Source organism: Carcharhinus amblyrhynchos, chromosome 27 (assembly GCF_965287045.1).
Source record: "Carcharhinus amblyrhynchos chromosome 27, sCarAmb.v2.hapA, whole genome shotgun sequence".
NCBI classification, from domain to species: domain Eukaryota; kingdom Metazoa; phylum Chordata; class Chondrichthyes; order Carcharhiniformes; family Carcharhinidae; genus Carcharhinus; species Carcharhinus amblyrhynchos.
This window is the reverse complement of record NC_137350.1, coordinates 1,212,787-1,228,761: the sequence shown is the minus strand read 5'-3', so window position 1 is coordinate 1,228,761 and position 15,975 is coordinate 1,212,787. Positions and strand designations below refer to the sequence as shown.

The 15,975-nt window shown below is 45.3% G+C and overlaps 1 protein-coding gene and 2 non-coding genes across 3 annotated transcripts in view; 1 reads left to right on the top strand and 2 right to left on the bottom strand.

Annotated features, from left to right (window-relative positions):
* LOC145358991 (uncharacterized) overlaps window positions 1-11,250 on the bottom strand; it is a 51,412-nt gene extending 40,162 nt beyond the window's left edge. Inside the window, exons 1-3 of the mRNA XM_080213348.1 lie at window positions 11,032-11,250; window positions 5,836-5,983; window positions 2,138-2,184 (exon numbers count right to left, since the gene is read on the bottom strand). Of these exons, the coding sequence (XP_080069474.1) occupies window positions 2,138-2,184; window positions 5,836-5,983; window positions 11,032-11,250 (414 nt within the window). The remainder of the gene's footprint in view (window positions 1-2,137; window positions 2,185-5,835; window positions 5,984-11,031) is intronic.
* LOC145359371 (small nucleolar RNA U3) lies at window positions 2,837-3,053 on the top strand. The gene has a single exon (XR_013889578.1). It is a non-coding gene; the product is annotated as a small nucleolar RNA U3 (small nucleolar RNA).
* On the bottom strand, window positions 8,967-9,177 carry LOC145359372 (small nucleolar RNA U3). Its single transcript, XR_013889579.1, has one exon. It is a non-coding gene; the product is annotated as a small nucleolar RNA U3 (small nucleolar RNA).
* Window positions 11,251-15,975: the final 4,725 nt, after the last annotated feature.

Below are 15,975 nucleotides of genomic sequence, written 5' to 3'. Positions count from 1 at the left end.
GGTCTGGCCCATTCCTCACTCCCGCACTATGACAATCAGCTGAGACATACTGTGGGTCTGTGATAGGTATGTCCCTGTCAGGCAAGGAGGAATTGGTAGGGCTAGGGAACCGTGGTGCACGAAAAAAGTTGCTTGGTTGGTTAGGAAGAAGAAGGAGGCTTATGTTCGGATGAGGCTTGAGGGCTCGGGTAGTGCAGTAGAAAGCTTTAGATTGGCTAGGAGGGAGTTGAAGAGGGAGTTAAGAAGGGCTAGAAGAGGGCATGAGATGACTTTGGCTGATAGGATTAAGGAGAATCCTAAGGCGTTCTATAGGTATGTCAAGAATAGAAGGTTGGTCAGGGCAAGATTAGGGCCAGTTACAGACAGTAGGGGGAAGTTGTGTGTGGAACCGGAAGAGATTGGAGAGGCATTGAACCATTATTTCTCTTCGGTGTTCACACAGGACGATATGAATGTAGCTGAGGAGGTCACTGGGGTGAAGGGGTGTAAAATAGAAAGTATTGTAGTTGATACAGAGGATGTGTTGGATATTCTAGAAGGGTTGAAAATAGATAAGTCCCCTGGTCCTGACGGGATTTACCCTAGGATTCTATGGGAGGCAAGAGAGGTGATTGCAGAGCCACTGGCTCTGATCTTCAGGTCGTCGTTGGTCTCTGGTATAGTACCGGATGATTGGAGGACAGCGAATGTTGTCCCATTGTTTAAGAAGGGGAGCAGAGACTTCCCTGGGAATTATAGACCAGTGAGTCTTACTTCTGTAGTGGGCAAGGTTTTAGAAAGAATTATTAGGGATAGGATTTATAGTTATTTGGAGAGTAATGAATTGATTAGAGATAGTCAGCATGGTTTTGTAGCGGGAAGGTCGTGCCTTACTAACCTTATTGAGTTCTTTGAGAAGGTGACCAAAGAGGTGGATAGGGGTAAGGCAGTAGATGTGGTATATATGGATTTTAGTAAGGCGTTTGATAAGGTTCACCATGGTATGCTTCTGCAGAAAATGCAGATGTATGGGATTGGTGGTAATTTAGGTACTTGGATCAGGAATTGGTTAGCAGATAGGAGACAGAGGGTGGTGGTTGATGGTAATTATTCATCATGGAGTTCGGTTACGAGTGGTGTGCCTCAGGGATCTGTTTTGGGGCCACTGCTGTTCGTAATCTTTATTAATGATCTGGATGAGGGTATAGTTGGGTGGATTAGTAAGTTTGCTGATGACACCAAAGTCGGAGGTGTGGTAGATTGTGAGGAAGGGTGTCGAAGTTTGCAGGGTGACTTGGACAGGTTGCAGAGCTGGGCCGCGAGGTGGCGGATGGAGTTTAATGCGGAGAAGTGTGAGGTAATCCATTTCGGTAGGAATAACAGATGTGTTGAGTATAGGGCTAACGGGAGGACTTTGAATAGAGTGGAGGAGCAGAGGGATCTAGGTGTATGTGTACATAGATCCCTGAAAGTTGGGAATCAAGTAGATAAGGTTGTTAAGAAGGCATACGGTGTCTTGGCGTTTATTGGTAGGGGGATTGAATTTAGGAGTCGCAGCGTCATGTTGCAACTGTACACAACTCTGGTGCGGCCGCACTTGGAGTACTGTGTGCAGTTCTGGTCCCCACATTACAGGAAGGATGTGGAGGCTTTGGAGAGGGTGCAGAGGAGGTTTACCAGGATGTTGCCTGGTATGCAGGGGAGGTCCTATGAGGAGAGACTGAGGGATTTGGGGTTGTTTTCACTGGAAAGAAGGCGGCTAAGAGGGGATCTTATAGAAACATATAAGATGATTAGAGGTTTAGATAGGGTGGATGGTGATAGCCTGTTTCCTCGGATGGAGAAATCTAGCACGAGGGGGCATGGCTTTAAATTAAGGGGGGGTAGTTATAGGACGGATGTCAGGGGCAGGTTCTTTACCCAGAGGGTGGTGAGGGACTGGAATGCCCTGCCTGCTGCAGTTGTAAATGCGCCTAGTTTGGGGGCGTTTAAGAGATTGGTGGATAGGTTTATGGACGAAAAAGGAGTGGTTTAGATTAGTGGGTCAATGTTTTTTTTTAAAAATAAGACTGGTCGGCGCAACATTGTGGGCCGAAGGGCCTGTTCCGCGCTGTAATGTTCTATGTTCTATGTTCTATGTTCTATTTTCCCACCATACCTGGAGACCAAAAATAAACCATGCTCGCAGGAACACAATGTATAAACCTTTAGATGAAGGGGAAAAACGTGCCCAACATCATCCCAATCCTGAGAGCCCCCTTTGTGTGTGTCTGCACCAAGCTGTGTGTAGATTCTGGGTACAGAAACACTCAGTGTGAGTACGTACTGAGACAGTATCTGTCCCCTGGGTGGTGAAGGATGGGTCTGACCCACACTGCCATCAAACACTCCAAGTAATTGGACTGCTGTACCCCCTGTCCCTGTGACTGAAACACCTCAAAGTCCAATTTGTTCTATACAGACAATCTTTAACTACTTTTACACCATTTATACAGACCATTGGAAAATATCTGTGATGTTGCTTTGAGTGTGTTGAAGTATCTCGGAGTGTAACATGATAGACCTAAAGAACCTAAAGATTATCACACTTTGGTATTTATGAATAAATATAATTTGCAAAAACAAAAACTTTTGATGGTGAATTGAATATATTATGGAAATGAGAGTTTACAAATCTGATGGTTTCAATGTTCCATTTGGAAAAATAATCTGTTTTTGTATATTTAATTTGGTGTATAATTGTAGAGGAATTAATTAGCAAAAATGTAAATAACAGAATCGATAAATGAGAGATGCAGCCCATGACCATGACGTGTATCTGTGGTATTGGCAGCTGAGTTTCTGTGTGTTTGTCAGTGAGATTATACTCTTAGGGATCATTTCTATAGTGTTTTTCTAGAGAAATGTGTTTCTACAGTGTGTGGTCTCCCAATCCATGAGGAGGATTTCTAGTGTTCTCTTCTGAGCAGGAAGCTGGTACTGAGTGTTACTTTGAGTAACTGCTCAGTGTCATTGATGAGTGTTCCTTCTCTCTCTTATAGAGAGGTGGAGGAAGGGAACACAGTCTGAGTGGAATGTCTATAAAATTTTGTGGAAGTTGTTTTGTTGGGGGACATTCACAATGTGAACCCTGGCCTTCAGTCTATCTGTGCCAGTGCGATTGACTGTGTGTGACACGTACTGTTGGTATCTTGGTGGCAGTGGGTATACAGAATGGAAATCCTGGTTAACAGTGGTTGGGTCAAACTCTGATCAGTGCTAACCACTGTGCCGCTATTGTGTTTGGGATCCATGGTTGAGTGGCTATGGTCAACAAGATTAAGGTGTACAAAAGTCTGAGGGATGTAGATTGGGTGGACAGGAAGGAACTTTTCCCTTTAGTAAACAGGGGGCATAGATTTAGGGTAAGTAGCCGGAAATGTAGAGAGGATTAGAGGAAATACATTTTCACTATCCAGTCGCTTCACACCGATGCTATGGTTAAGAAACCCCACCAATGCCTCTACTTTCTCAGGAGGCGAAGGAAATTTGCCATGTCCGCTGTGACTCTCACCAGCTTTTACAGGTGCACCGTAGAAAGCATCCTTTCTGGTTGTATCACAGCTTGGTCTGGGCTCCTGCTCTGTCCAAGACCGCAAGGAACTACAAAGAGTTGTGAATGTAGCTCAGTCCATTCTGCAAACCAGCCTCCCATCCATTAACTCTGTCTACACTTCCCGCTGCTTCAGAAAAGGAGCCGGGATAATCAAGGACAAGATACACCCTGGACATTCTCTCTTCCACCTTATTCCATTGGGAAAAAGATACAAAAGTCTGAAGTTACACACAATGGACCTACCTCATACTAAGTTGATCTTTACATGCTAGTTGTGACTGTAACACTACATTTTGTAACCTCCTTTCCTTTCTATGAACGGTATGCTTTGTCTCTATAACACACAGTAACCAATATCCTTCAGTGTATAATACTATTTAAGGACCCCATGACCCCGGACATTCTCTCTTCCATCTTCTGTCGGGAAAAAGATGGAAAAGTCTGAGGTCACGGACCAGCCGACTCAAGAACAGTTTCTTCCCTGCTGCTGTCAGACTTTTGAATGGACCTACCTCGCACTAAGTTGATCTTTCTCTACATCCTCGCTATGACTGTAACACTACATTCTGCACTCTCTGGTTTCCTTATCTATGAACGGTATGCTTTGTCTGTATAATGCACAAGAAACAATACTTTTCACTGTACACTAATACATGTGACAATAATAAACCAAATCAAATTGGAACCTTCTACACTTAAGCATTAAGATAAGTATTTGAAAGACCACAGCATACAAGGTGTGTGAAAACACAATTAAATATGTGTTTCAGAAGGAGCACAGAAACAATTTCTTCTGTGCTGTAACATTCCATGCAAACAATTCCAAAATCAAATTTTTCCTTTTGTATATTCAATTATATATTAAATATATATTGAATATATTGTATATTCAATCTCTTCAATTCACCAAAAGTTTTTGGTTTTGCAAGTTATAGTTATTCATAAAATATCATAAGAACGTTACAAACATTCCAAAGTGCGATAATCTTTAAATTTTTTAGATATATCATGTTATGCTCCGAGATACTTCAACACACTCAAAGCAACATCACAGATATTTTCCAATGGTCTGTATAAATGGTGTAAAAGTAGTTAAAGATTGTCTATAGAGAACAAATTGGACTTTGAGGTGTTTCAGTCACAGGGACAGGTGGTACTGCAGTCCAATTACTTGGAGTGTTTGATGGCAGTGTGGGTCAGACCCATCCTTCACAACCCAGGGGACAGATACTGTCTCAGTATGTACTCACACTGAGTGTTTCTGTACCCAGAATCTACACACAGCTTGGTGCAGACACACACAAAGGGGGCTCTCAGGATTGGAATGATGTTGGGCACGGTTTTCCCCTTCATCTCAAGGTGATACATTGTGTTCCTGCGAGCGTGGTTTATTTTTGGTGCCCAGGTATAGTGGGAAAATGTCTCAGCTGATTGTCATATTTTTACTTGGAATGGACAGGAAGCGTTGCTCCCACATTCCCAGCTTTTGGTTCATTCTACCTACTCACTCCATCCAGCTTCTAATGCACCCCCTGATCCCTCCGAACCATATCCCCAGCACCCTGAGACTGTCTGACCTGACGGGAAAGGGGACTAAGGGATGGGTCCACCCAGTTCCCAAAGAACATGGTCTCACTCTTACCATGACTTACCCTGGCACCCAGGGCCAGTTTGAACAGTAATGTCGTTCACATAGAGGGAAACTTTCACCTGAGAACCTCTGCTGTCTGGGATCGACACACCTCTAATACCCAATCCCTTCCTGATATACTCAGCACAGGGTTCTGTACAAACAGGGGGGAGGGGGGAGGGGAGGGGAGGGGGCCCTGCCTGACTCCAGATTGAATTGGAAAGCTTTCTTATTCCCACCCATCGATTGAAAGTGTGTTACTGATGTTAGTGTCGAGCAGTTGGATCTAATTGTGGATTCTCCTTCCCAAACCCCATTTTGGAGATCACATCCATCATGTCGGTGTGTGATATTCTGTCCAAAGCCTTCTCCTGGTCCAGTCTGATAAGGCAGGTGTCCACTCCCCTGTCCCGCACACAGACAAACCTGTCCCAAAGGAGCATGAGGCTATCAGACACCTTCCAGCCAGGGACAGAGCGGCTCTGCTCAGGGTGGATCACTGACTCAGGGACAAACCTGACCTGATCGGAGATGGACAGAATTTTATTGTCTACATTCAGCAGTGAAATGGCTCACCAATTTCTCATTTCACCCCTTTCCCCCCTCTGCTTGTAGATAAAGATAAATATACAATCGGAGATGATGCCTTTCCTCATGGACTCTGACATGTTCCCAACCAGGAGCATCGTCTGGTACAATTCCAGCAGCTCCAGGTCAAACCAGTCCCACAGAGCCCCGTACAATTCACCCACTAACTCATGGCTCCCGGGAGGTTTACTCTTCTCAAAGGACCCAAGGGCCTTAGTCAAGTCATCCAGGGTCAGTGTCTTGTCCAGGATCCCCTGCCCACTGTCCTCTCAGACCTCCATCAACATCGCCATTGACCAGAAACTCAGCCGGACTCACCACACAAACACAGTGGCTCCAAGAGCAGCTCAGAGGCTGGGAAGGCTGCGGTGAGTAACTCACCTCACCTCCCACTGAAGCCTGTCCAACATCTACAAGGTCCATGTCAGGAGTGTGGTGGAATTTTCCCTATTTACCTGGATAGGTGCAGCTCCAAAAACACTCAAGAAGCTTAACCATCCAGGACAAAGCAGCCCGCTTGATTGGCACCACATTTACAAATCTTTACAACAATCTGAGTTTCCTATCTGCTTCAGGAAGATAACCATTATCCCAGTGCCTCAGGAAAACCGAGCAGTGTGCCTTAATGTCTATTGGCTGGTGGCTCCGATATCCATCATTTATGAAGTGCTTCGAAAGGTTAGTCATGGCACAAATCAATTCCAGCCTCCCGGGATACCTGGATCCAATGCAGTTTGCCTTCTGACACAACAGGTCCACAGCAGACACCATCTCCCTGGCCCTGCACTCAACCCTGGAACACCTCGATAACAAGGACACCTATGTCAGACTCCTATTTATTGATTACAACTCAGCCTTCAACACTATTATTCCCACAAAACTCATCTCCAAACTCCCTGGCCTGAGCCTCACCTCCTCCGTCTGCAATCGGAGCCTGAACTTCCTAACACACAGACCACAGTCAGTAAGGATCGGCAACAACACCTCCTCCACGATCATCCTCAGCACCGGTGCCCCACAGGGCTGTGTTCTCAGCCCCCTACTATACTCCTTATACACCTTGGACTGTGCGGCCAAATTCCCCTCCAACTCAATTTTCAAGTTTGCTGATGACTCGGATCTGAAACAATGACGAGACAGAGTACAGGAATGAGATAGAGAATCTGGTGAACGGGTGCAGCAACAATAATCTCTCCCTCAATGTCAACAAAACAAAGGAGATTGTCATCGACTTCAGGAGGTGTAAAGGAGAACATGCCCCTGTCTACATTGACAGGGACAGAGTAGAAAGGGTCGAGATCTTCAAGTTTTTAGGTGTCCAGATCACCAACAACCTGTCCTGGTCGCCCCCTGTGCCGACACTATAGTTAAAGCCCACCAATGCCTCGACTTTTGCGGAAGACTTCGGAAATTTAGCATTGGGTGATCGAACGAGGGGTGCGGGGGAGGGAGGGGTTGTACTTTCCTGCATTCTTCCTTATCCTCTTCACCAGTTATCAATCCCATTTGTCATGGAATTCTGATAGTTTCTCTTCCATGGGTTCAGCCCGCTGAGATGGGGGTGTGAGGGGAGTAGTGACCTTGTTTGGCCGTCTGCCGCCTCTCTCAGAGCTTTCCCTTGCCTGCCATTTTCCCTTCATTTGTGCCACAGAATCCTACAGTGTAGAACGAGGCCAGTGGGCCCATCGGGTCTGCACCGACCACAATCCCATCCAGCTCCTATCCCCAAAACTCCATGCCTTTACCCGAGCTAGTTCCCCCTTACATCAAGGGGCAGTTTAGCATGGTCAATCTACCTAACCCACACCTCTTTGGACTGTGGGAGGAAACCGGAGCACCTGGCAGAAACCCATGCAGACACGGGGAGAATGTGCAAACTCCACACAGACAGTGACCCAAGCTGGGAATCAAACCCAAATCCCAAATCCTTGGCGCCGTGAGGCAGTAATGCTAACCACTGTGCCACCATTGTGTTTGGAAAGCCATGGTTGAGTGGTTATGGTCAACAAGATGAAGGTGTACAAAAGTATGATGGACATAGATTGGGTGGGCAGGAAGGAACTTTTCCCTTTAGTAAACAAGGCTAATAACCAGGGGTCACAGATTTAAGGTAAGTAGCAGGAAATGTAGAGAGGATTAGAGGAAATACATTTTCACTATTCAGTCCCTTCACACCGTTGCTATGGTTAAGAAAGCCCCACCAATGCCTCTACTTTCTCAGGAGGCGAAGGAAATTTGCCATGTCCGCTATGACTCTCACCAGCTTTTACAGGTGCACTGTAGAAAGCACCCTTTCTGGTTGTATCACAATTTGGTCTGGGCTCCTGCTCTGTCCAAAACCGCAAGGAATTACAAAGAGTTGTGAATGTAGCTCAGTCCATTCTGCAAACCAGCCTCCCATCCATTAACTCTGTCTACACTTCCCGCTGCTTCAGAAAAGGAGCCAGTATAATCAAGGACAGCATACACCCTGGACATTCTCTCTTCCACCTTATTCCATTGGGAAAAAGATACAAAGTCTGAAGTTACACACAATGGACATACCTCATATTAAGTTGATCTTTCTTTACATGCTAGTTGTGACTGTAACACTACATTCTGTAACCTCCTTTCCTTTCTATGAACGGTATGCTTTGTCTCTATAACACACAGGAAACAATATTCTTCACTGTATTATACTATTTAAGGACCCCATGACCCCGGACATTCTCTCTTCCACCATCTTCCTTTGGGAAAAAGTTACAAAAGTCTGAGGTCACGTACCAGCCGACTCAAGAACAGTTTCTTTCCTGCTGCTGTCAGACTTTTGAATGGATCTACGTTGCACTAAGTTGATCTTTCTCGACACCCTAGCTATGACTGTAACACTACATTCTGCACTCTCTGGTTTCCTTCTCTATGAACGGTATGCTTTGTCTGTATAATGCACAAGAAACAATACTTCTCACTGTACACTAATACATGTGACAACAATAAATCAAATCAAATTGGAACCTTCTACACTTAAGAATTAAGATCAGTATTTGAAAGACCTCAGCATACAAGGTGTGGGAAAACACAATTAAAAGGGACATGAGTTTCAGAAGCAGCACAGACACAACTCTTTCTGCACTATAACATTCCATACACACAACTCCAAAATCAAATGTTTCCTTTTATTAATTTTATAGACAATCCACTCAGACCATGTTCCCTTCCTCCACGAGAGAGAAGGAAGGAATACTCATCAATGATACTGAGCAGTTACTCAAAGTAACACTCAGTGTCAGCTTCCTACTCAGAAAAAAACACTAGAAATCCTCCGCATGGATTGGGAGACCACACACTGTAGAAACACATTTCTCTCAGAAAAATCTATAGAAATGATCCCTAAGAGTAAAATCTTATTGACAAATACACAGAAACTCAGCTGCCAATACCACAGATACACATCACGGTCATGGGCCGTGCCTCTCATTTATCGATTCTGTTATTTACATTTTTGTAATTAATTCCCCTACAATTATACACCAAATTAAATATACAAAAACAAATTATTTTTCCAAATGGAACGTTGAAGCCATCAGATTTGTAAACTCTCATTTCCATAATATATTCAATCCACTATCAAAAGTTAACATATGTGTCAGTCACGACACACAGACTGCATCATTGTCTAACTCTTCATAAAACACAGCAACTAACTCCCTGTCAGTGTGAATCAGACTGTAAACTTGGTGTTATATATGACACTGAAATGAGTTTCCAACCACATCTCTGGATCATCAGTAAGACAGCCTGTTCCCACCTCAGTAACATCTCTCATTGTTTTACAGAAATCAACTTTATTCCTCAAACATCTGAAAAGACATCACAAACATTTGAAAATGGTCATACATTGAGTGCAATCATATTCAGGTTTTCTGCACAGATCATGTTGCACTCTGAGTGCTTCAAAACATTCAAAGGGACATAACAGATATTTCAAAATAGTCATTACAAAGAGTGTAACATCTCCCTCCTCAGTTCCTGCCTTAGTTTATCTGCCACAGAAACACTCTTTCATGCCTTTATCACCTCTTGGTCATATTCCAACACATTCCAGGTTAGCCTCCCACTTTTACTTCTCTGTATTTTTGTGATCAGAGACTCAGCTGCCAATGTCGTAACTCACACCAGTGGGAGGGAAACCTTGCTTAAGGAAAAAGGCAGACTTGGCTGGAACAGTAGTTAGCACTGCTGCCTCACAACGCCAGGGACCCAGGTTCAATTCCAGTCTTGGGTGACTGTGTGGAGTTTGCACATTCCCCCAGTGTCTCCATGGGTTTTCTCCAGGAGCTCCAGTAGGAGAAAAGGAGGCCATTCGACCTATCAAGTCTGTACCAACTCTCTAACAGACCCCACTCTAACCCTACGCATTTACCATGGATAATCATTCTAACCTACACATCTTTGGGACACTAAGGGACAATTTACCATGGTCTATCCCCCTAACCGACACATCTTTGGGACACTAAGGGACAATTTACCATGGTCTATCCCCCTAACCTGCACATCTTTGGGACACTAAGGGACAATTTACCATGGTCTCTCCCCCTAACCGACACATCTTTGGGACACTAAGGGACAATTTACCATGGTCTATCCCCCTAACCGACACATCTTTGGGACACTAAGGGACAATTTACCATGGTCTATCCCCCTAACCTACACATCTTTGGACACTAAGGGACAATTTATCATGGTCTATCCCCCTAACCTGCACATCTTTGGACACTAAGGGACAATTTACCATGGTCTATCCCCCTAACCTACACATCTTTGGGACACTAAGGGACAATTTACCATGGACCATCCCCCTAACCTACAGTGCAGATTGATTGGCAGCACCTGAGTGCTTGCCTTTGGAGGGAGAGAGAGCCATTGCTGCTGTACGGGGGTGAGGGGTGGGGTTGTGTCTGGAGGATTCTCCCACACAATTCCCAACTTCTCACCAGAAGGACACAGCTGCCAATGTCTTCACTCACACCAGTACTCTGAATTGACAGGGGACACTCCTAATTGACAGGGGTTTGGATTGTGGTGGGGGGGGGGGGTCTTGCAGGGTGGTTAGCAGGGGGTCTGCAATGGGTGTTCAAGGAGGTTGGGCTTCAGGGATTCCCCTGCAGAATAGGAATCGGCTTCAGGTTTTTGTTCTGCCGGTTGGTAATAGCGTGGATCCGGAATGGATCTGAGGAAGGTAAAGTGGGATTTGGCGTACAAGTTGGGGGCGCAGTTCATTCATGGATTTAAATTGTTGGGCCGCCTGACTGGGGTGTGGAACCGGATCCGCTCCCAAATCAGGTGTTGGTAAAGGGGCGATCTGCTGGGTTTCGGGGGCAGCTCGCGTTACAGGCCCGACGCCCGAATTTACCACGATTTCGCACCCGAAAATGGGCGTGAATGTTTGGTAAAATCGGGCCCTAACAGTGGCCAACATCCGCAGTGAGGAGGAGAAATGATCAGAATCTGAGAGCAATGCTCCATCATCTGTTACATAAGAACATAAGAAATAGGAGCAGGAGTCGGCCATCTAGCCCTTCGAGCCTGCCCCGCCATTCAATAAGATCATGGCTGATCTGTCGTGGCTCAGTTCCACATTCCCGCCCTCTCCCCATAACCCTTAATCCCCTCTCTTATCAAAAACCCATCAACCCGTGTCTTAAAAATATTTAGCGAGGCAGCCTCCACCACTTCAACGGGCAGAGAATTCCAGAGATTCACCACCCTTTGAGTGAAGAAGTTCCTCCTCAACTCCGTTCTAAACCGCCCCCCCTTTATCTTGAGGCTGTGCCCCCTAGTCCTACTGTCCTTTCTGAGCGGGAAGAGTCTCTCCACCTCACTGTTTGCTCACTGACTTCTGCCTCTCACCCCAATACACACCTCACTGACCACAGATACACACCCCGCTGACCACACCTGTGGTCAGAGAACTCCCCCCCCCAACTCCGCCGCCCGCCCCCCGCTGAAGGAAACCCCCGGCACCCCTCAATCGCTGGCCTCCTCCCTTCCTGGACTGCTCCCAATGCAGAGTGGTAACAGGATCCCCCAAGCCTACCAATTGCAGTGAAGCCCCCCCCCCCACACCCATTTTGTCCCCAATCCTTAGCGCTGCCTAATTCTCATTGGGCATTAGCAGGGTGCCCCCTTGGCATTGCACTTTGCCCCTTGTGCAGTGCCTGGTGGCACAGAGCAGCACTGCCAGGGTGTCCACCCCCAGGGCACCAGCCCCCACCACCTGACCTTCTGGGGGGTCCCCTGTTAGCTCACCTCCATTCCGGGGGGGTGTCCCGCTCGCTCCCCGAATGTAGGGAGCTAGTCCCAACATTGCCAGATTGAAATCCTCCTGCCGGGGTAGGAGAATCAATAATTAACACATTAACAGATATAAAATATATGGACGAGAGATTGAAATGCCTTCCCTGCTGTCCCGCCTGTTTCCAGCCTGCTCTGGCAGGTGACTGTTCTCCGGATCAGGGAGATGTGGATGTGTTCCCGGCGTATCCCTGCTCATGGATGCAAATCCCCCACCACAACCTGCCAGAGAAATTACCGCTGGCAATGGGGGAACCGAAGCCCTCATGTTCACCCCAGCCAAATTCAAATCGCAGAATTTCTCATCCAGGCGGCCTTTATTAAACACTGAGCAGATTCTGAACTGGATTATAACGCTACATTATGAAGTCGTAATAGCCCCAAACATTTGCTGTTTCATTTTGCATTTTGGCCTCAGTGTGAGGATTGATTGTTTCACTCCCCCTACACTCTGGGAAGCTTTTATCAAAACAAACCTCATTTCATAGCACAGCTCAACTATGACAAATGGATTAGCTTAACAATGAACATTTGAACAACACTTATGCATGACAAGATACAATTCTTAAATGCTAACACATGCCTATGAGTTCCAATTCCAGCGATATTACTCCTAAACACTTTAGACCCACTTCTCCCATTAGCTCCTCCCATTAGCATATCACTCGGGTTCTGTTAATTAAACAAATCAAAACACAAATCTGAAAGCCTAGGGAAATCTAAGGAAACACATTAATCCAGCATAAATCAAGCACCGCATGTAAGTATCTTATTCGGCACTCTGTAAAACTGAGCTGGGGTGGGCGCGGGGCGGGGGGGGTGGGGGGTGGGAAACTACACCCTGCAAACTGAAATGTCACAGCTTTTCCCCTTGGTGTTTTCAGAGTAGGGTTTTATCAGGTTGATGAAAGGAAAAACAAAATGATTGGGCAGACACTTACACAGAGAAATCATTTCAATGATGTTTAGGTCGTTAGAGAGAGGTAGATTTCTCTGTGTTTCTTTTTCTCTCTGGATCTGCTGGAAATATACCTGAAGATGGTTGTATTGGAGTCAGAGGACAGGTGTCTTTAGAATATAGAATATACAACAGTACAGCACAGTACAGGCCATTCGGCCCCTCAATGTTGTGCCAACTTATGTCCAATCCCAAGATCAAGCTATCCCACTCCCTATCATTCTGGTGTGCTCCATGTGTCTATCCAATAACTGCTTGGAAGTTCCTAAAGTATCCGACTCCACTATCACAGCAGGCAGTGCATTCCACACCCCAACCATTCTCTGAGTGAAGAATCTACCTCGGACATCCCTCCTATATCTCCCACCATGAACCTTATAGTTATGCCCCCTAGTAACAGCTACATCCACCCGAGGAAATAGTCTCTGCACGTCCACTCCATCAATCCCCCTCATCATCTTATAAACCTCTATTAAGCCACCTCTCATCCTCCTACGCTCTAAAGAGAAAAGCCCCAGCTCCCTCGACCTTTCCTCATAAGACCTACCCTCCAAACCAGGCAGCATCCTAGTAAATCTCCTCTGCACTCTCTCCAATGCTTCCACATCCTTCTTATAGTGAGGTGACCAGAACCGAACACAATATTCCAGATGTGATCTCACCAACATCCAATATAGTTGCAGCATAACCCCACGGCTCTTAAACTCAAAGTTAATACACACTAACACTCTATAAACCTTCTTCACGGCTCTATCCACTTGAGTGGCGACCTTCAGAGATCTGTGGATATGAACCCCAAGATCTCTCTGTTCCTCCACATTCCTCAGAATCGTGCCATTGACCCTGTAATCCGCATTCAAGTATGTCCTACCAAAATGTATCACCTCAAACTGTATGTATACAAAGCGGCTAAGAGGCTGGAAGTCTAGTATCCACATGAGCTGATTTATTTGTGTTAAGAGGAATGTGTGTTGGGGGAATTATTGCTTACATTGACACTATAGAGAAAGCTACTTCTGAAGTATTGTATGTTATGTTTCTAAGTATTTATATTGGTGAAATATATACTAATATTTTTGTTATATTTTAGCTGTCTTGTTCAATACAATTTGTTTCAATAAATTCGTCCAAGTGCGTCAATCCAATAATACCTGGAGTGAAATGCTTTGCAATATACTTGATAGTTTCTGATCTGGTCCTCAAATAATTGAGGGCTGTTACAGGATTAGAATCCATAATTCACTTGTTTAGTTTTGGGTTATTGGACTCAAAATACAGAGAATGGTGAGCACTCCCGTTTGCTTTTTTGGTGTTGAGTTTGAGTTTTGATTTAGAGAGCCTTGTAGGATAATGGGTATTTCAGAGGCTACATATTTTCTGGGTGTGGAAGAAATTACTGGTCATGGTTTACAAAAGTTGGTTAAAAAAAGTTTATTTAGGCTTTCATTAATACTGCCATAAAGTTACTGTGAAAATCCCCTAGTTACCATCCTCTGGCACCTGTTTGGGGATACTGAGGGAGAATTGAGCTTGGCCAATGCACCAAACCAGCACATCTTTCAGACTATGAGAGGAAACCAGAACACCCAGAGGAAACCCACAAAGTCACAGGGACAACATGCAAGATCCTCACAAATAGTGACCCAAAACAGGATTTGAACCCAGGTCCCTAGCTCCATGAGGCAGCAGTGCCAATGTACCACCCAGTGAAACAGACCTTGTGAATTGTCAAATGAGCTGCAGTTGACATTAGCTGAACGATTGAGGAGAGTGGAGATACTTGCAGTGATAGCTTAGCATTTGAAGTGGCCAGAAACCCACAGTTGGGATCATTGGAAATGCCTGGAATTCAATTACAAATGAAAGAGCCTGAATGGCAAGGGGAAAGGAAATAGAAAAATAGCAGTGGCAGAACACAAAGTGACAGACAGCCAGGAAAGGGGAGAAGGGAGAACATTTCAACTTGGCACGGAACTTGAACTGAAAAGTGAATGTCTACATAAAATGATGGAAAGATGGGTAAAAGTTGGGAACTGCGATGAGGTCAGTGAGGAAGCAGAAACAGATCATATACATGGGTCTGGTGGGGGGTGTTTGAATAGGTTCAGGCATTAGAAAGGTAGATTAAGAAGAGCACTGGGGACACAGACGGGGTAAATAGGATCGGCCAGGGAGCGTTTTGAATGTGAAAGGACCACCACTGTCAAAGCTAAACAGATGCAAATGAATGCAGAGCCTGTCAGTAGATGTGGTGGAGTTATTTCAATATTTTATTAAATGAGGATTGCCCACAGATTTACACTCAGATCAAGGATCAAATTTTACATCAAGGTTATTCAGGGAAGTTCTGGACAGCTTGGCTGGAAAACAATTTTAATTAACTGTGTCCCATCACGGGGAGTATTGGTTTAGTGGCATCGAACTTACTTTGTTGATGGCACATAGTGAGAATTATCCAGAGGATTACAATAAAGGAATTCTATCTGTCCTTTTTTTTACAATGAGGGGTACGTCTAACTGAGAGGAAGAGGAGAGATCAGAATCAGGAACGTTGGGCTGGAATGTCCAGCAATGGATTCTTCACCGTCAAAGTCCTGGGATTCTCTCCCTGTTGGTATTGTGGGTAAAAACACAGCAGGCTGACTGCAATGATTCAGGAAGGCAGCTCACCACCACCTTCCCAAAGGCAACTAGGGCTGGGGAAGTAAATGCAGGCTTAGCCAGTGAAATCCATCTTCCATGAATAACAACAAACAAACAAAGAACAAAGAACAGCTCAGGAAACAGGCCGTTCGGCCCTCAAACCTGTGCCAGTCATTGATCCAACTAGACCATTTGTTTGTATCCCTCCATTCCCAGCCTGTTCATGTGTCTATCCAGGTAATTCCTAAA